This window comes from Kockiozyma suomiensis (assembly GCF_038497685.1).
Source record: "Kockiozyma suomiensis strain NRRL Y-17356 unplaced genomic scaffold V2V93scaffold_13, whole genome shotgun sequence".
Classification (NCBI taxonomy): Eukaryota; Fungi; Ascomycota; class Lipomycetes; order Lipomycetales; family Lipomycetaceae; genus Kockiozyma; species Kockiozyma suomiensis.
Genome location: NW_027117676.1, coordinates 127,110 through 146,673, shown reverse-complemented (window position 1 = coordinate 146,673; position 19,564 = coordinate 127,110). Strand labels below are relative to the sequence as shown.

At 44.5% G+C, this 19,564-nt stretch overlaps 9 protein-coding genes across 9 annotated transcripts; 4 read left to right on the top strand and 5 right to left on the bottom strand.

Annotated features, from left to right (window-relative positions):
* Positions 1 to 635: 635 nt before the first annotated feature.
* Positions 636 to 2,855, bottom strand: V2V93DRAFT_374079 (major facilitator superfamily domain-containing protein). The gene is made up of 4 exons (XM_066911151.1): positions 2,390 to 2,855; positions 1,410 to 2,338; positions 1,257 to 1,348; positions 636 to 1,194 (listed from the first exon to the last, which is right to left on the bottom strand). Exons 1-4 carry the CDS (start codon positions 2,777 to 2,779, stop codon positions 953 to 955), a joined length of 1,653 nt encoding a protein of 550 aa, XP_066763977.1. The 5' UTR covers positions 2,780 to 2,855; the 3' UTR covers positions 636 to 952.
* Positions 2,856 to 2,979: 124 nt separating this feature from the next.
* On the bottom strand, positions 2,980 to 4,448 carry V2V93DRAFT_374077 (uncharacterized protein). Its single transcript, XM_066911150.1, has 3 exons — positions 4,021 to 4,448; positions 3,687 to 3,954; positions 2,980 to 3,620 (listed from the first exon to the last, which is right to left on the bottom strand). The coding sequence occupies exons 1-3, from the start codon at positions 4,293 to 4,295 to the stop codon at positions 3,441 to 3,443; spliced, it is 723 nt and encodes a 240-aa protein (XP_066763976.1). The 5' UTR covers positions 4,296 to 4,448; the 3' UTR covers positions 2,980 to 3,440.
* A 24-nt stretch (positions 4,449 to 4,472) lies between these two features.
* Positions 4,473 to 6,936, bottom strand: V2V93DRAFT_374075 (peptidase family S64-domain-containing protein). Its single transcript, XM_066911149.1, has one exon. The coding sequence runs from the start codon at positions 6,836 to 6,838 to the stop codon at positions 4,733 to 4,735; it is 2,106 nt and encodes a 701-aa protein (XP_066763975.1). The 5' UTR covers positions 6,839 to 6,936; the 3' UTR covers positions 4,473 to 4,732.
* Positions 6,937 to 7,464: 528 nt separating this feature from the next.
* Positions 7,465 to 8,614, top strand: V2V93DRAFT_69143 (uncharacterized protein). Its single transcript, XM_066912765.1, has 2 exons — positions 7,465 to 7,580; positions 7,658 to 8,614. Exons 1-2 carry the CDS (start codon positions 7,570 to 7,572, stop codon positions 8,361 to 8,363), a joined length of 717 nt encoding a protein of 238 aa, XP_066763974.1. The 5' UTR covers positions 7,465 to 7,569; the 3' UTR covers positions 8,364 to 8,614.
* V2V93DRAFT_68929 (beta-lactamase-like protein) lies at positions 8,614 to 10,792 on the top strand. Its single transcript, XM_066912763.1, has one exon. The coding sequence runs from the start codon at positions 8,865 to 8,867 to the stop codon at positions 10,617 to 10,619; it is 1,755 nt and encodes a 584-aa protein (XP_066763973.1). The 5' UTR covers positions 8,614 to 8,864; the 3' UTR covers positions 10,620 to 10,792.
* Positions 10,677 to 12,452, bottom strand: V2V93DRAFT_374071 (uncharacterized protein). Its single transcript, XM_066911148.1, has one exon. The coding sequence runs from the start codon at positions 12,248 to 12,250 to the stop codon at positions 10,967 to 10,969; it is 1,284 nt and encodes a 427-aa protein (XP_066763972.1). The 5' UTR covers positions 12,251 to 12,452; the 3' UTR covers positions 10,677 to 10,966.
* Positions 12,453 to 12,700: 248 nt separating this feature from the next.
* V2V93DRAFT_69078 (Cys/Met metabolism PLP-dependent enzyme-domain-containing protein) lies at positions 12,701 to 14,238 on the top strand. The gene has a single exon (XM_066912764.1). It carries the CDS (start codon positions 12,929 to 12,931, stop codon positions 14,081 to 14,083), a length of 1,155 nt encoding a protein of 384 aa, XP_066763971.1. The 5' UTR covers positions 12,701 to 12,928; the 3' UTR covers positions 14,084 to 14,238.
* V2V93DRAFT_327494 (uncharacterized protein) lies at positions 14,167 to 15,307 on the bottom strand (the record flags this gene model as incomplete). Its single annotated transcript, XM_066907559.1, has 2 exons — positions 14,167 to 14,823; positions 14,882 to 15,307. 2 exons carry the CDS (start codon positions 15,305 to 15,307, stop codon positions 14,167 to 14,169), a joined length of 1,083 nt encoding a protein of 360 aa, XP_066763970.1.
* Positions 15,308 to 17,186: 1,879 nt separating this feature from the next.
* On the top strand, positions 17,187 to 19,515 carry V2V93DRAFT_374068 (beta-lactamase-like protein). The gene has a single exon (XM_066911147.1). The coding sequence runs from the start codon at positions 17,241 to 17,243 to the stop codon at positions 19,308 to 19,310; it is 2,070 nt and encodes a 689-aa protein (XP_066763969.1). The 5' UTR covers positions 17,187 to 17,240; the 3' UTR covers positions 19,311 to 19,515.
* Positions 19,516 to 19,564: the final 49 nt, after the last annotated feature.

Here is a 19,564-nt window from a genome sequence, read left to right as displayed (position 1 = left end):
GCTCAAAACCCGCACTGAAAGCTACGGACAGATACCTTGATGAGGCCTCGTCAGTATTATTAGAAAAAACCCACATGGCAAAGTTAATAATTATTTCACATTAGCTCAGAGACGGATAAAGCAATAAAAGAATATGTCGCGTGAGAGATATGCTGAATGGCGAATGTTTCACGTGGAGACAGAGAAAGGAAAAGAGGATATCTGGAAATGGGATAGTCATCACCTGTATATTCTGTATAAGAATCCATGTGTTTGAAAGAAATTTCCATTGTTTGTCAAAGGCAGTTTTGTTTTTAAAATATCAACAGGTATATCATCATTCGCCAGGGATGCAACAGTCAGAGAAACAAAAGACATACAGGACAGAATTGCGATTCAAGAGACCGGCATAGTTGTTGATACTACATGGCGTCAATTTAAACCAAATTCATTGCCAAGATTAGTTTCAAATCGACTTATCAGACAGAAATACGCGGAAAAGAAATCTCAGGTCACTCATTTTGATAATTGGAATAGTCAGTGAATAAACGCACTATAGTTCTGAGCAGAAATCAATTGTCAACAGAATCATCATCGACCATATTTCCTAGCACACCGACACAAATCACTGACTAATCACAAGAAAAGAAACGTTGTGAGAAATTTCCTATTTAGTGTAGACGCACTTGCATTACTATCTTATAAATCTTTTTCATCACAGACAATTGCTAACCCAGAAAAATCAATGCAGATGTTTATTATTAAAGCGAAAAACTGAAATTCAAATAAGAAATTAATAAAATTATTTATGTAAGATATTAAATGCAGCTAAATCAAGCGTGTAGAATTTTCCAACCCAAATGCAAAATATCACATTTCACAAACCTCTCAATTAGTTTTCTTCAAGGCAAAATTTACCAAAAAAAATATACAAGTCAAAAAAAAATATACAAACCGAACAAAATTCAAGACATCAAGGCCTGACTTCCTTCTCAGTTGAAGAGATACCCTCTTCTAGTCTTGATTGCTCGGGCCTGTCATTCTCGTTCGTGGATGTCAACGCTTGAGAATCGTCACTCTGATTTGTCCAAGCAAATTTACTACGAGCACGTAACCTTTCGCCATAGTAGTAAAATGCAAAGGGAAATGGCGCACAACCGAGAATTAAAAATGCCAATAATCCAGATGCCCAGGTATACCCAAGTTTTTCATACACTAAGTTGATAGCAGACAAGTTAGCAGCAACACATTAATTTCAGTGACTATGAAGGACTTACTTTGTACTGAAAACAGCGGGAATGCCGCAGCAAAGGAACTTCGCAGGAATCCATTAGCAGCCAAGGCAGAAGCCGAGTATGGTCGGTATGCCCTAAACGGAGACCGTTAGATAATCCACATTAACCAAAATAATACAAAAAAATCAGACATACTCTACAAGATATGTAAAAACGCCTGAGAAAACAAGGATAATCCCAGCTCCAAAAGGCAAACCAGATAAAATCGGCACGATATAGTGTATACTCGAATAATTTGTAAACGCAAACCAAAACATTCCAATTGGCGTCAATATTCCACCAGCCATCGCCTGCGGTAACCTAAATTCTGGTCGACTGCCGCCATTTTTCAGTGACAATTTATTGTATAGGGACCGCCAGAATGGCTCGCTGAGAACTCCGATGCTCATTCCTACCAATTGACCCAAAAAAGAAAGACCGACGTGCTGTGGTTTAAAACCATGATTGTTCTCAAATACAAGGGTATAAGCCTGGAAAAAAAGATATACGACACCCAGAATAATCGAGGTAAAAAGACATAAACAAAAGACCATGGGCTCCATAAACAAAAGCTCAAACGGTCGTCGAACACTGAAAACCACAGTCCCAATCACAGATCTTTCAATGAGTTCGATGGGCGCATACAGCGTAGTATTTCCAGTCTGCTTGCGTAACCGCTGAGCTTTCCAGCGTAACAATACAGGTGCATAAGTTTCCGGAACGAAAAAAACAATAAGCGAGAGCATAGTAAAAGTCCAGATGATCATGATGTAAAATACCCATCGCCAACCAGCGCCAAAGACGACAAAGTCACCAATAAGAGGACCAATACTGGGTCCCATGAATGGTGAGGCGGTGAACACCATCATTGGCTTTCCGAGTGCCGATTTCCTGAACAGGTCACTGACGGTGCCACCGGCAACCGACATAAATGCCGAACCAGATAGACCAGCAAAAAGGCGGTTAACTAGGACCGCAGTGATATTGTGAGAAAAGGCAATAGGAAATTGGAAAGCTAGGTAAAAGAAGAATGAGAGGAGGTATATTATGCGACGACCGTAGAATTCCGAGAGTGGAGCGTAAAACTGTGAATGTCAATATACTTGTATTTGATAACTAAAAAGACGTCAACTAACCATAGGTCCAGCACCCATTCCAAATACGAAAACAGTGAGACCAGTAATGGCTTCTATTCTCGTTGCTCCAAATTCAGCTTCAAGTGAAGAATAAGTAGCGGTGTAGATCGAGCTTCCGCAAGAGACACATAGGGCACCAGTACTGCAGATAATCGTAATAAGCCATTTTTTCATCGTCGAGAAGTTGTATGGATCAAGGGGATCGTTGTCGTCGTCCCAGCTAACTTCATCCTTGGGATCATGGTATTTTTCAGCTGAGAGGTTAGTTGCCGGTATGTTTTCAGCTGGGGTGGGCGGAGAAGAGCAGTTGTTGACGGCTGTGTCTATGCTTGAGGCGTGCTCCGGCGGTCCGCCGACGCCTGGCTCTAAAGAACTAGTTGAGAGTTGCATTATTGTCGATGAATATAGAGAAGGAGGAAGAGGGGAAGATAATTAGGGACTAGACGGCTATCTAATAACGTTTACAGGAGGAGTGATTGAGATGTGAGAAGATGAAAAGAGGTTTGTGCTTCGAAGTTTCCTCGCCATGCTTAAAGACAATATTTATCTACAAACCTACAAATGACATATGATAATTATATTTATATTGATGTAGTTAAAATCAGTTTATATTTCAGTCGATAGTATTTATAATCAAAATTAAAATCGAATTATCTTGAAAACAGCACAACCCTGTAACTACTGCTTTACAATACGTCATTCACACCCCCGGCTATAAAAACGCTAATGACTTATGCCGGTCGCGGTTGCATCCCCGAGTCTCCTAAACTTAAATAGTCTCATGAGCTCAACCTGCTTCGCATTAGTACCGTGCTGCTACTGTCGTAAGGAATCCGTGATTGGACCGTCTCTCGCCCGTATTAGCGTAAATTCAGAAAGAATATTGCGAGCCGTCAAACCCGATAAAACTCAGCCGCATGACTAATTAAAATGTATTATGAATAGATTCTCTAAAGACATCAGCCGGGACAACCCTTGAGCTACCCTTGACTCTTCTATCGACCAATATTTGCAAATAAACAAATAAAAACATACAAAAATTCACATAGTGTCACGTAGTGAAATCGTATCCATATATAAACGCATCAACAAGTCCATTTTCTTCGCTATATCCTTTCACAAACGCAGCTTTCTTCACGCGGCCAACTTTCTCAAAGCCAAGCGCGTCCCATATTCTTTGCGAAGCGATATTTGTTTCAAATACGAGATTAAAGATTGAAGATTTAAAACCCTACATCGTTATTAACATCAGAAATATAACGCGCTGCTTCTGTATATGATAAATAGAGGGACATACCAATTGGGGTGCCCAGGTCACATATTGCTTGCCCATAATCTTTCCCACTCCCTGTCCTCTAGCCTGTTCCGCCACCAAGAACCCCGCATTGCAAACATGGCCACAACGACCAGGATAGTTGGGCTTAATATAAAAGGACCCTAGACAGCGTTCTGAGATGTCGGAAAAGTCAAGGCCGTCGGAGTAAGAATCTAATATCAGTACTGCTGTGAAGCTCGCGAACCAGTAAGCTTTGAATTCCGTGAATGAGAGGGTATTCAATTGCGGACTGTCCTCATAAAGTCAGTATCAATTCTTTTGTAAATCACAAAAGCAATGAATCAGAAAGACATACTAAGTCTTTCCTCCCTCAATCTCAAGATTAAGCATCTTCCATAGAACATCAACCAACAAATCAATATCTCCCACAGTAACCTTTTCTCTCTCGGCAGCTGTACAAACTTCTATATCGTGACCGTTATCGCTGCGAAAAAATGCATAGATTGTCGCATGTCGACCGTCGGAAAGCGTCACTTTCGAAGGAGAAATATACGGCGTTGACTCGGCGATTTCAAGAATTGGGAGCCGTGACCCAGAGTGTGGATCCATTGCTGGGTGATCTACACGCATGCTAGAAATATACAGAGAATAATTGTGGTAATTGACATGCGCCCCTTGCTGTAATGTAGATAAACAGAGGTATATAGTGATAGGGGGCGGAACCTGAGGTCAGCGTGTCAGCGCCGCATATCACCAAACTTAGTTCTCATCCGCTTCATAGTTGATTACTCGTATATATAACAGCTATTTAAACAGAAAAGAAGAAAATCAATTATTATTATTAATTTATATAAATGATTTAAAAAAAAAAGCATAAAAAAAACTCCGCAACTTTAGTAGCATCATCAATACTCTATTATACCAGTCCCCACCTAACTTTACTCAATCTCGTCTCATCTCTGACAATTTGCATTAAATAAGAAAAAAAAAATAAAAAGAAAACCGTTTACCAACCAAATACGTAATAGAAAAAATATAAAATACACGTCACATGATCATATAGCATATCACTCCAGTTCTGAATCACTTGAAGAATCAGCAATAGAATCAAATCCTCTAGATGAAGAATCCGATGTCTCTGATCCGCCAATAACCTCATCTTCTTCCTCAGGATCAACATCCTTGGCTCCAACAACTCCCCATTCAATCCCAGTTACATCACGTAACCGATCAAGAATCCTAGTCATAGGTGTAAATAAACCAAATTCGCGGTGCTCACCGTCATAAGCGTGAAGCATTCCCACGACACCAAGGCCGGAAATTCCATCCTTGCGCAGGATCCAAGCGCCAGAGTCTCCTCCGGTGGCAAACATACCTGACGGAGCTGCAGCTACAACAAACTCGGAAGACTGCAAAGCACCGTCCGCCCAGTAAATAAGTCTCGGTCCATTTAGTTTACCAGTCGTAAACTTCGACGTAGAACCATACTTGAATACGTCTAAACCAGGCACTAATCTCTTAACAACCCGTCGCACTCTCAGATTGGTAAACATCAACGACGGATCGAATTCGGAAAATGGAACATCATCTCCGAGCTCGTTATCTGTAGGCTTGAGATTCGGTCGACATCTGACAATAGCAACGTCAGAAATCATACCGTTAGCAAGCGTACGCTCGCCCCACAGCACATCGCCAAATCGAGGAGGATGTGAGCGTCCATCAGCTTGTCGTGGGTACTGCGAATCGAGGGCCGTAACTGCGCGTTTAAAAGCGCGGCGCTCATCAGAGTGTGGAGGATAGCGCGCGTATTCTTTAAGAAGAGTGTCGCGGTACATGTTTACCAATACAGTCGACGGCACGCTAACCGGCGGCCGACGTACCTTCGACTCTGTCAGACAGACGTGAGCGCAAGTCATTGCAAAAGCCGATTGCGAATAAGCTGCTAAAGCTGGATCGTTGGGGTCAACCTTGGGATAGACATAACCTCCTAAAGTACCGCTGAGAGTCTCTGCGTCTTCAGTCGCGATGGACATTGACATGGGAGGTACCTCGGCAGATGAAGTGCGGAAAGGTGCGCGGAAGCCGGCCATAGACACTTTTCCGGCCGCGACGAGGATGCGATTGCGTTGGCAGAAGAAGTGGATGTCATCGCAAACGTCCCAAAGGGCAGTAACAGAGTCGTGATCGGCAGTCGTTGGAGCAGGCACGCCAAACAAGACCGAGATAACAGCAAAGTTATCTGAAAAGCCACGTGCAATTGGCGCGACAAAAGCACCGTCATGCTCGGAAAAGACCTGGTGCTGCGGAAGCACATCCATGAGATGGGCTAGCTTGTCAAGAGCAAGCTTCGCTGGCGAATCCGGGGTCTCGTAGGCGTCCGAGATGGCAAAATTGTGCGGCTGCGGTGGAGCCAGAGCGGGAGAGTATGCGGGCACAAGCTTTAAAGCAACACCGAGGTCCGCAGCGGCGCGAAGAAGCAGTGAGCGGGCAGAGGCGTAAGGCAGACCAATGAGGAGGTTGTCGGCGAAATGAAGCACAGTCTTGAGAATGGAGGCGAGGGCAGGCGATGAAGTGGGTGAGAGAGGACGCTGCTGTTGCTGCTGCTGCTGCTGCACGTTTTTGGCACAGGAAGTGGCAGCTAGACGTAAGGTCTGCGTAAGCGATGAAGCCGCTTTAGAGAGGTCCATCATCTGACGGCCGGCCTGCTCGAGCACAGCACGACAGTCTTGCGCAACGGCAGCGAGGTCCTCAGCGAGATCGCGCTTGTGCTCGGAGATGGAGGCCAGCGGCGACTGAAGCGCAGCGCGCGAATCGTGTCTAAGCGGAATAGCAAGGCCGGCCTCTGGAGTCACACGGAGAGGCGAGGCATAAAAGTCTGCGGAAGTCTCGTCGATGGAGAGACGCGAGAGAATGGACTCGCCGGAGATGGATGAGGCCGAGGACCAGGGTATCGAGAGGCCGGAAGAAGAGGTACGCGTCGAACGGACTGACGGCGCAAACGAACGAGCAGAGTAGACAGAGTCAGCACGCGGAGGTTGATGAAGCTGCTGCTCGGCAGAGCAGTAGTCGAGTTCTAGTTCGCTCCAGGGCGCCGGCCGGGATAGAGGCGATATGGGCAGTTCATCGGCGGCGGCAAGTTTTGAGAGGGCGGGGTTTTGCTGAGGATTGGCCATTGTAACTCTAATAATTCTCAGCTTCTTTTGAATAGATTCTCCACTGCTTTTGCCAATACAGAAGAGCACTCTCTGAAGAAGAGAATAGAAGAGATGACGAGAAAGACGAGCAGGAGAAGGAGGAAGCAGAAAAGTGGGAGCAGTCAGTGAATGGATATCGTGCTTTATTATGGATACGATAGTGCGTCAATTTTAGGCTTGTCAATATGTATTTGTGTCTCCATATTAATAGGCGGCATATCCCGCGCCTAACCGCATTCGGCTGAAAGCGCCGTGCGGCACCGAATTTTATCTCACTTTATGATCTCATATGATTACTGCTTTATGACTAATTGATGATTACTAATATATTAGCTGCTTACTTGTATTAAATATATTCTAATCAACTTACGTTCAAGAGCAAGCAAATGAATAGTAATATAATGGCAGTAGTTGGTCTTCACAGGTTCTTGTATACTTTGCTCCATCTGCGCTGCTGCGACGATAATTACTCTGCTGTCTATTTCTCTTCTTTCTCCCATATTTCTGTTGATTTGAATGATTTCAACTAACTCAGATTAGCTTATTTGTTTGTATCTATCATTCTCATCTTTGAATTATTCAGTAGCAAAGTTATTCAATAGCCAATCACTAAAGCTAATCGCTAATATATTACTAATAATTTACATAATATTGAAACCTTAACTCTCGCAGCTGGGACAAGCTAAAAAATTTAGACGCGTTCTCGATGAATGATACCTCAGTACTGTTTGCCATTTCATCTCTCTTCAGTCTCTCTCAAATTCACTGAAAATTGGGACTGATATTAAGTTGTTATAGTTCGCGACGACGCCCGCTTTCTCCGTCTTTATCCAGCTCCGCGGAGCCTGGCTCCGCTCCGCAGCTCTCCGCCGCGCTCACACTCGCGCTCTCTCGAGCATCTCAAACATGCCGGCTCAAGATATCCCTCAGGGTTCCGCTCTGCTGCGTGCTCGTGTACTTGCACAGCCAACCTGTGATTTGTCGGCTTGTGCAGTTGAACTGGAAATTGACGGCAAGTCGTACCTCTTCGGCCGTATCGGCGAGGGATTTCAGCGTCTATGTATCGAACATGGCTTTCGCACTCATCGCTTCCGCACCGTCTTCTTATCAGGTCGTACAGATTGGACTAATCAGATTGGCGGTCTACCAGGTCTCTTACTTACTCTCACCGATCAATCTGTTGATCGTCTTGCTGTTTATGGTGGTCGTAATACTGCCTGGGCTATTGCTTCCTTGCGCAGATTCGTTGTCAGAGACGGCTTTGATGTCTCGGTCACCCACGCGACCAGAGATGTCGTCGACAATGACGTTGTCGTTGTTCCTGTCGAACTTGTCAAAACTCGACCGCAGCCAGCAAACGAGCGTCTGGTGTCTTATATTTCCTCCATTGTCTCCAAAATGTTTCCCACATCTTCCTCTTCCTCAGCATCTGCATCAGAAATACCTTCCAACGAACTCATACGTGTTCCCGATCCTCTCACGGGTGATGCGGCTCCATCAATGAGCTATTTCATTCAACCCCGCCCTTCTCGCGGAAAGTTTGACCCTCAAAAAGCTCAACAATACGGCGTCCCCGCCGGCCCTGAACGCCGTGACCTCACCCAAGGCAAGATCTGGACCCGCAGCGACGGTCTTGTTGTCACACCTGAAATGCTACTTGGGGCACCGGAGGCAGTCAGAAGGATGGCATTTATTGATGTGCCGACTCTTGCTCATTTCGCGGATGCCAAGCGCAAAAATTGGTTTGCGCGTGTGCCGAAACCTAGCGAGTACGCTGCTGGACAACAGACTGATGTAAATAAATTTGGGGAGAATGTTGAGTCCACTGCTGAGGAAGACGAGGTGTATACTACGCGACCAGTTTACGGGTTTGCGGTGCATTATCTTGGAGCTCAGGTGGATCCCTTTAGTGAAGACTATCTTTCCTTTATGAAGACATTTGGCTCAGAGTGCGATGTACGCTGAAAACACTTCCTTTTTCTTTTTATATAATTATCTACTATAGATGCTAACGATTTTTTTTTCCAAACAGCACATAATATATCACCCCGACTATGCGCCAAACACCCTAACATTTAACCGCGCCGCCAAACTCAATGTGGCTCTAGGCATGATTTCTCCTGATCATTTTCGCGAACTACAGATTACCCCTGCAGCTAAATTGATTCCTGATGAATATGCACCGGTCGAAACACCTGAGATTCCACTTACCGGCGGTGTTGAAAAATCAAAAAAGAAAAAGAAGCAACAGCAACAGCAACAGCTACGACAAAAAGAAACAGCTCCTCGTCCCGAACTTACTGCCTTACCACTTCTCCAAGGCACGACATACCTTTTGAAAGGCAAGCTTATCAGTTCGAATGCTTCGAAGCTAGCTACAGGATCCTGGCGAGACCCGGATAAATTAGCAAACACAGCCGTGGATATGTACAATGAAATCATTGAACGCAATCCTAAACGGCCAGGCAAAATCCTTAATGCGGAAGCAAATCATGAATTAGCGCAATTCCAGGCATACAATAAACGCAAACGACGGATTGATCAGCTATCGGCAGACTCTGAGGGCGAAGACGCAGATGGTGCGGTTGTCAAGCCAGCTAAATTTTCTGATGTATCGTGTATTACCTGCGGAACAGGCTCAGCCACGCCTGGAGTTTTCCGCAACGTTATTGGCACGATTATACGATTGCCATTTTACGATGATATTCGAGAACCCAAAAACCGAGGCATAAAAATGCCACCTCGGTCTATTCTTTTTGATGTCGGAGAATCAACGTTGCAGAATCTCACTCGCATGTTTGGTGCGCAAATTGATGATTTATTACGAGAGATCAAATTGATTACAATCAGCCATATGCACGCTGATCATTTCTTTGGCATAATCACAATGCTACGCGCGCGGAATTCGGCGGTCGAGAATTCTAATATCGAGAAGCTTAAGAGAGGCAAGTCGCTTACGGACGAAAGCAGAAATTTGTTTATTATCGGTCCTCGAAGACTCATTTCATGGCTTGAGGAATGGGAACAGATTTACCCTGGTCTTCTCTCCGACGTGCAATTCGTTGATAATAGTTTTTTCCGCTCTGATGATGAGTCCAGTAGCAGCAGCAACACTGGTAGCTCCTACGCGACGGCTTACCGACAGCTGCGTCGCGACATGAACATCACGCAGATTGTCACTTGTCGCGCTGTGCATGCTCAATTTGCACATAGTCTAAGCATAACGTTTGATAATAAGTATAAGCTTGCTTATTCGGGAGACACGCGACCTAATGCGGCATTCGCAGCCATCGGTCGCGACGCGGATTTACTTATCCACGAAGCTACTATGGAAGATGCTCTTCTTCCTGGAGCAATAGCTAAGCGTCATTCAACAATCTCCGAGGCAATAGGCGTCGGATACGTCATGAACGCGCGCAATATTCTTCTCACGCATTTTTCGCAACGATACGCCGTCTTCCCGGTCTTTACGGCCGAATCAGCATCAAGTCGTTTGTCTAGTATCTCTACCTTAAACGAAGACTCCGCCGGTCGTTTCTTATTAGAACAATCAACGGAATTGGATAGTATGAGAGCATCTATTTGGAACGCTAGATTAAAATTAGGATTGGCTTATGATGGAATGATTATGAGAGTTGGAGAGTTTAATTGTCAAGGTGGATGGGTTCGCCCTTTGAGTGAAATTTTTTCGGAAATGAATGCAGAGATAATGAAATTGCAAAAAGAGGAAAAAAGTATTGCTATGGGTAGACTAATGTAGATATCCTTTTCGTTTCTTAGCATGTGTATATAGCAGCTTGTTTGTTTTATTTCTTCATTTTTTAGAAAGTCATTTTTATTACAATTATATTTTACATTTCATTTACACATACTATTGAATATGAAACAAAATCTACATTATGCCAACAATGATGATTAGACTACCAACAATGATGATTAGACTACCGACAATAAATACAAATTACCAAAAAAAAAAAAAAAAAAAAAAAGAAATTTAGGACAAAGAAATTCAACCCTTGCTCGACACACAAGACTTTACATAATCATGCTCATCCTCTCTCTCAAGCTAATTTCTCGACATTATGTAAGAGAATCAATCTAGAAAATCTATCGCACATACACGGCCCACGCGATACCAGTCAAGATGACACCCAACAAACTAAGCCATGGTGTCAAAACATTGGACCAACTCACAATCAACAAAGTTGAAGCCGACGAAATCAGGGCCACAGTATGTGCGCTCGACGACCACTTTATCAAATACCCAGAAGCAATAAATAAAGTGAGTAGCAGCACACCGTTGACGGCACTGATAGCAGTCATCGATACGATTCCGTACGGAATAATCAATGACTCGGGTCGTGCAGGAATATAGTAATCGTAGAGTAACCACGCGGCACTAATCGGCAATAGCATCCCTAACGAGACAAGGAATGCGACGTATATTGTTGCCAACCATGCCGTCGATTCGGTAGCCGCCTGCTCGAGAAAGACAGTATATGTCCATAACGTCTGCGCGACAGCAATAGGGACAGCTTCAATGCCGACAGCCCAATCGCGAGATAAAAAAGCAAGGCCTTGAGGAGTCATGTTGATGATAGTACCAGCAATAGTTCGCATAGAAGTCTTGGGTAAGATACGGAACAAAAGAAACTGCATTGCCAAGTCAAGAGGCGGGAGAACCGAGAAATAGTTCATATGCATCGAAGTCATGTTTTGTCGGGTGGCCGAGAACGCATACAGGATGATAAAAACTGCTTGTAGCGCACCAAGAGCAATCGCGCGGAATGACCGCCTGCGGTCAGCAAAGACGGATGAAACCTGCATCCGCGAACCGACCATTGCAGTAGATGACGAGGCAGACGAGGAACTCGAAGACGAGAGTAAGAATAGCCGGGAAGGTACCACGAAGCGCAAAAGTAATGCAACAACAAGACATGAACCAAACGCAAGATGCGCTGGATTAGCGCGCAGAGCATGTTCGAGTGATGTAAGACCGACGATGCAAGCGACGACAGATACCGAGAGACCGATTGTCAGACTGCTCGAGACAGTCGATACCGAACCCGTATAGTACGAAGTGAACGAGGCACCATGAGCATGCACCGATGTCGAGGCCGTGGCCTGAAATACCGGCCTCGAACCGTTTACCACGGCCTCACTACCTGGCACAGCGAGCATGTCTCCAAGCGGGATCGCGTCGGCGCCAAAGGACGCGCGACCAGAAGTCGAGACAGCATCAAGAAGATCCTGTGGCGGCGGCGGAGCAGCAGATAGTCTGCGAACGGTTGTAGGCAGAGAGTCTGCCATTGGGGAAGAGTACGAGGCGGGATTGAGTAAGAGCGAAGCGGGAGTTGAGCCACTGAATATCTTTCGCGGCTTGCGGGACATGCTCTAACTCTTTTTCTGCTATTTGAAGGTGGTTTGGTTCGTTTCTGCGATGATGCGGCGGGGCGGGGCTCGTACTGGTATTACTGTGCTGATAGTGGGGTTGTATTTGTTGTTTGAGCGCCGGACACGAGCTGTGCTTCTAGATAGGAACTGCTAAAGAGGACTGGACTGATAAGAGCGAGAGTATCTAGAAAGATTAGACATGAAAGAGAACGGGTGACAGACGCATTAGATCAGGAACATAAACAACACGTGCTGATTATATAATATTGTAGTAATTGTGCAGATTTTGTGGCTAGATGTGACTGGCAGGTAATGGATAGATGAAACTAGAAGCAATTATAAATTTTGCTGAGTATTTGTATATTTATATTTTGTATCTCTAAAAGTTGTATATCTGTATATCCATATATCTATATTATAGAGGTTGTTTTGTAGATATAGCAGTACTTGTGCTCCATCACAAAGTACACTACTACCCAATCGGCCATTAAATTTACATGATAATTCAACCTCAATTGAGCAGTATTCATTCGTATTATTTTATCTGTACTCGCAGAGCGCTATTGTTACCGCGCACCCTGAGCCCAATACTCTAAAACTATTACTCTTCTTTCCTCCCAGCAACTTTTTCTCCTCGAAATACTCTCATCTCTCTTCATTTTCAACACACTCACAATGGACTCTCTGGATCTCGCATCACTTTCAGTCCACGCCGACGATGAACTGGCTCTTGTCCGCGACGTCGCTTCACCACTTCATGTCTCTACAACTTATCACTACTCGTCGGATCCCGACACTCTTCAATGTGCCAAAGATCACGACATCCGCATCTCAAAGCCCGGTGAGCAAATATACTCTCGGTTTGGAAATCCAGTAGTCGAACGCGTTGAAGCTGTGCTTTCTCAGCTATTTGGTGCTCATGCCATCGTATATTCGTCGGGTTTATCTGCATTTACGGCTGCCATAACCCATTTACAACCGCGCCGGATGGCTCTTGGTGACGACGGATACCATGGTTGCCACGGTGTTGTCGCCATTCTTTCGCGATTCGGCGGAGAAAAGCACGGCATTCAGAAAGTACCGCTTTACGACGACTCAATTGCGGCAGGCGATCTAGTGCATATCGAAACACCGCTGAATCCGACTGGTGTAGCCATTGATCTCGAGAAGGCCTCGTCGTTTGCACATTCTCGCGGCGCCAAACTTCTCGTAGACGCAACCTTTGCGCCGCCGCCTATTCAAGACCCATTTGCCTGTGGTGCGGATTTGGTTATGCATTCAGCTACAAAATATTTTGGCGGACACTCTGATCTACTAGCCGGTATTCTCGTCACTAAAGATCCTGATGTTTCTGAAAAGTTACGGAAGGATCGTAGTATTTTGGGATTGCAGCCCGGAAATATGGAGGCCTGGCTCTTGCTACGCTCACTGCGTACTTATAAATTGCGAATCACCCAACAGGCAACTAGCGCTGCCATCATCGTCGCCTATCTCGCCGATCAATTAGCAAAAGGTACAATTCCAGCCCTAGCTAAAGTCCATCACTCATCACTGCAGGATGAGCCATTTGTGGCGCGACAGATGCCGGCTGGTTTGCATTCGCCTACGTTTTCTATCGAACTTACAAGTATGCAACTGGCTAAGAGATTACCATCAAAGTTAAAATTATTCCATCACGCTACCTCGCTTGGCGGCGTCGAGAGTCTTATTGAGTGGCGAGCAATGACTGATGAGCATGTATCGGAGAGTTTGCTGAGAATCTCTGTCGGGGTAGAGGCCGCTGAGGATTTGATTGCTGATCTGCAGCAAGGCCTTCTTTCTTTAGAATAGATAGTTACATAAGAAATATCTCTGTTACATAAAAAATATCTCTGTTAACTACAGCTTAGCTTTCATATGAATATATACAAGAATTACACCAATCCAAATCCCTTTGAATGCTGAATAGAAGTTAGTAGCATCCGCTCAAGTTTCTCCTTACTGCCGTACTCTGGCAACAGCAACCTTCCAAAGCACGTTAACGACGTTGGCAATCGATCCGAGTCAGGTCCATTACGCTGAATAATTATCGTTACACTACTTAATCCACCCACAACAGGAACTCTATCCGACGCAGTTATAAATTCCAAGAGCTTGCGCTTATTTTCTGCGTCGAAACCATGCACAATTTCCCAAAACCAGATTATAACTTGATGAGCTGGTGAATATCCGTCGTCGTAAAATGTGGCGCTTCGCAAGTCATCTACTGAAATATCTTCCAAGTCGGCACCTTGGACTACTTTCATTAATTCAGAAGCTGAAAACATTCGAGTAATGTAATCTGGCATCAATCTTCGCCATCCGCGTTGAAATGCGTCAAAGTATGGCTGAATAAGTTCATAGCTTGCGAATCGGACATAGTGTTCAATGTAACTCTCCAAGTTTTCGTTTGTAAGATCTTCGGCGTCGGGTTTCATATCGACTGTTTTAGGGCCATCAAGTGTTTCGTATGTGTACTCGAACGTCAGGCCTAGATCTGAAGCGTTGCCAGATGATGTACTGCTCATCCTAGATAGATTCTTCGCAATCGACTAGAGTTCTTATTAGTATCCAACATCCACTGAAAAATAAGTATGAGATCAAACTTACCGGATACATGTCCTCGATATCACGCGGCGAACGCGGCATCTGTCCAAGCAGCATCATATACATCATTTTTGGAAACGCGACACTGATAGTACACCCATTATATACTGCCAATGCCACCAATGCTCCTGCGACTTCAAATCTCTCGACACTATCAATACAACCCTTTGAGAACCATGCTCTCTGCGACTCAGTATCAACATCAAACATGCCATAAGATGGATCACACAATTGTCGGCCTACAGAACGAAATAACTCGGCCTGAACACCACCGTAATCGACGCCGTCCTCGCCAGCTCCAAACCGGACTTTGAGCGGTTTTGTGATTGTATTTGAAAGCATCGCCGCACGAAGTCCAGAAAGTACAGAACTAAGAACGTCATCGCGAGACACATCGAGAATAAAGTACAGCTTTACGTAATCGGCCATCGCATACTGTAAACTCACACGTTGTCCTAATGAACTGAGAATAACTCCACTGCCAGCTGATGCATTATTCGTCGAAACGCCAGAGGCAGTCGGCGTATGCGTGCCGCTATCGGTAGAAAACACAACGTTACCCAACATATTTTCTTCATTGACTTCTCGTTGCTGCTCAAGTCGTTGCTGATATGGTGCTCGTAGGTGCTGTGCAGATGAACTAGGATAGTATCGCGTAATAAGCGAAATCAGCGTAGACTTCACTACACCATGCCGATAGCTTTCAACCATACAGCCCAACGCTCTATGTCGCATGATCTCGACTCGTATATCAAGTGGAAACAAAGAATAAGCCCGATCAAGTACATGAATGTACTCCTTTCGATCAACTGAATTATATGAGGCAAAAATCGTTTTAGGAGTAATATCAGCCAGAAGCGAGAATTGTAGGACAGTCTTGTCGAGAAGCTTAAACTTTGGATCTGTGTCAGTCCAGACTTCAAGAGCCATTGCAACAAGACTTTGGCGTCTGACGGCCGTGGAATATGGCCCACGCGGCCAATTGGCGTCGACATATGCGCGCGACCAGTTTGCAACTATGTAGATACACTCATCTGCCTCTTCTCCATCAACAACTCCGCCTACCAGGATCGCGTAAAGTTCATCGATTGCATTCTTGTTCTCAGAAGGTTTAGAGAAAGACTTGATAGCCCGCTTCATAGATTCCGATTGCAATACTTTTAAAATCTCAATGAAAAGTACTCGAAAGGATGCATTGGCGGGAGACCAGAGCGTAGTATATGCGAAACCGGCAGACATTTCGACCGTAGTGCGAGAGCTTTCGTTGATTATATGCACCACGTATCGACGTAATAACAGGACTGCCAAAGCAATTGAATGCAGCAATATAGTAGTGGCTGACACGACTTCGCTTTGTGCAGTGGTGATAGATTTTTGGTCGTATTTCCTTAGTAGACTACGGATACCCATCGCCAATGCTGTAATTATATCAGCGAATTCGATGGTATCTGTATCTGGCATGATATCACAAAGTAATCCAAATACAAGTCGAAACATCTCGGCACCTGCGTCTATACATCCGCTAAGCCTCTCAGCGTCACTGAAAATTCGAATAAGCGATGCCCGCACAAAAGTCTGATTCTGCGGATCTCTCGAAGAATATCGTAAAGTAAAAAGATCTTCGATAGTGCTCAACTCAAAAAGCAATCTCCCACTGTAAGATAAATCAGAAGCATCTGCCGGTGATTCAGAAAATACTCGCGAATGGAAATTCGCGGTTCCGAGTTCGTTAGAGTCGTTCCCTTCTTTACGACAATTATGCTTCTCATGAGCCGTATCTGCATATTGTTCTTTCGCGTCAAGATCAAGCCGTGCACAAGTTTTGCTCGCGCCATATTCTCTGGCAAGCTGCCATGCAATTTGTCGAGCTGCATGAGAATGGATTTCTTTACCACGAAACCATTTTGCAAACCATTCTGACGAGGCACAGAATATCTGCTGACATGCAAGAGAAGAAGAAGTAGAAGATGCATGTCGCCCGCAGCCGATAGTTAATTGATGCACGTATGTGTTTACCAAATCACGCATGTGAGAAGCTCGAATTCGTGAAGGAGGAACGAATGTCCCTGCTTCCTGCGTGCGAGATTGGATTATAGTATTTATATCATTGTCGTCTGCATCTGAGTCTTCGACTTGCGGCCCAGCCATCGTGTAAGGCACTATTTGTTAATAATCAGTATTAGAAATTGTATAATGGTTTGTATTATAATGATACAGGTCTCATCGACCACGTGACTTATCCATCGAGCCGCACGCTAGATGAATCATGACTCGATTATGTACCAGCAATAAATAACCTACCTGTTCGCAAAAAAATGATACAGAGGAAAGGTCCAATATAATTATTTGAGGGTAAATCTGGATGATATCCGCAAAGATAGTTGCACATGCGACGCGTGATAGTCCCTCTACGCTGATTGAGATTACCTCTTCGTCAAGCACAAGTCGATTACTCTTCGGCCACTTCGCTGAAGGAGCTCAACGCGCAATACTCAGCAATGGCAGCGGCGTGAAATTATCTTGTACCAAAAATATATTTCTTACTGGAAATATATCTTATGAGACAGTAGGAGGAGTCGCTTCGTTGTTGATCGCGATGGGCGAAAGTTCTGCGGGGAAGAATAATGAGATTTGTGTCTGCGGGACAAAGGGGACGAGGGTTGCTATGACTCGGCTCAGAAGTGTTGAGTTTCGACAGAGGGCGACTACTGTTGTTGACGATATCAGTCAGAATGTATCTGCTGCTGGAGTCATCGTCCAACCTGTTGAAATTCTCCCTATTAATAACCATGATGATCTTGAAGAGGAAGATGAGCAAGTAAGTCAGATTCTGAAGAATATGTATATGTCGAGCTCGGAGGACGGATTTGATCCGTCGCCTACGTCGCCTACTTTTTTAAAAACTGGTACACGAGCAATGTCATATCTAATCCATTCGCAATCTCCACCGCCAGTGTTCGACGCTGCTGAAGCTATCCGGCTTGGAGTCCCACCCGGCAAAGCATTCGCACAGTTAAAAAAGGGTGAGCCGTATAAAATATTGTCGACAGACTTTATTGTTACTAGCGATATGGTTATGAGGGAAATTAATGCACCTGGTTCGATTGCTATAATTGATGTTCCACACGCCTCATATATTCCAGATATCGAAACAAAGATGCGCGATTGCGGCGCTACGTTGGCAATATACATATTCAGGATGGATATCAACTCTACGGAAATTGAGAGATTGATTAGAATAGTTTCTGCATCGCAGAATATTGTTTGTCATCCGAGGTTCGGAGAGCGAGTGGTTGCATTACCTAGACTCCAGAAATTGAATGCCAAGTTGTGCATGCTTGCTCCAGAATGCTTTGTCAAATATGCTGAGTATGGTGATTTGAGCGATGCTGGTTTTAAAGGAAGTGTTCGAGGACTGGTTGGTACTACTTCCGAGATTCGTGGGATAGAATGTTTGATAAGATCGGCTGAGGGTGGCAAATCTAGTGAAGAATGCAGTCTGGAATTCAATCAAGAAGCAAAACACGAAATGGACGATGACGATGATGATGTTGAAGTGGCCTGTATTGGAACCGGATCGTTCATGCCATCAGCATACAAGAATGTGTCAAGTACTCTAATCATTTCAAGACAAGGAAATATTCTCCTCGATTGCGGCGAAGCATCTCTTTACGGAATCCTACGAATATGTAAATTCAATCGTCAGGAATTTGAAAGAGTGATTGGAGATATTTCCCTCGTGTTTGTTAGTCATATGCATGCAGATCATGTACTTGGTTTAGTGTCGCTGATTGAAAAGCGGACATGCTTCTCAAAACGGCGGTTATGTGTAGTTGGGCCTGCTCCACTATATACATTTCTCCATGAATGGAGCGTTTTGAGCGATCAAGTACAGTTCTTTGATGCAGAGAATTTTGTCAACGGCAAAAAAGATGTATACTCTATGGAAATAGAAACTATACACGCAATCCACGGCACCCAGCATTCTCCCGCATACTCTGGCATCATCACATATTCCACAACGTTGAAGATCGCATTCTCAGGGGATACACGACCGAATCCGCTTTTCGCGAGTCAAGCTTATGGATCGGCAATATTAATTCACGAAGCTACGTTTGCAGACAATTTACAAGTGGGTGCTGAAGGGAAACTACATTGCACTGTGTCTGAAGCCATCGATATTTCGACTACTAGTAGCGCCCGATATACATTATTCACACATATTTCACCGCGCTATCCGGTTATTATGCCACTCTCAGATATGAATGAAGAGAATACAGACACAAACACAACTGACAACATAATCTATGGATTCGACGGAATGCGAGTGCGACTAAGAATGTGGGAGCAGGTTTCAAAGAGCCAAAAGGAATGGTACAGGGTCCTCGCTCGGGGTTTTCAAAATAAAACTCCGAAACTCCGACCATTTTAACTCCGAGGCAGACTTATTTATTGTGCTGCGGCAATTTTCGGTATCTGAGTTATTTATTTTAGGTTTCTTTCATGATTCATATGTAAGCATGGCTTGGGTCGAGGTGTTTGTGGCGATTTTCAGACAACGAATACTTTTGCATTCAGTGTATTCCTAATGATATAAAACTAATGATTGACAAATATAAAATTGAAACGCCGTTGTATACATAATCAGTAATGTATTATGCAATGCCATGCCATGCCCTGTTGTTC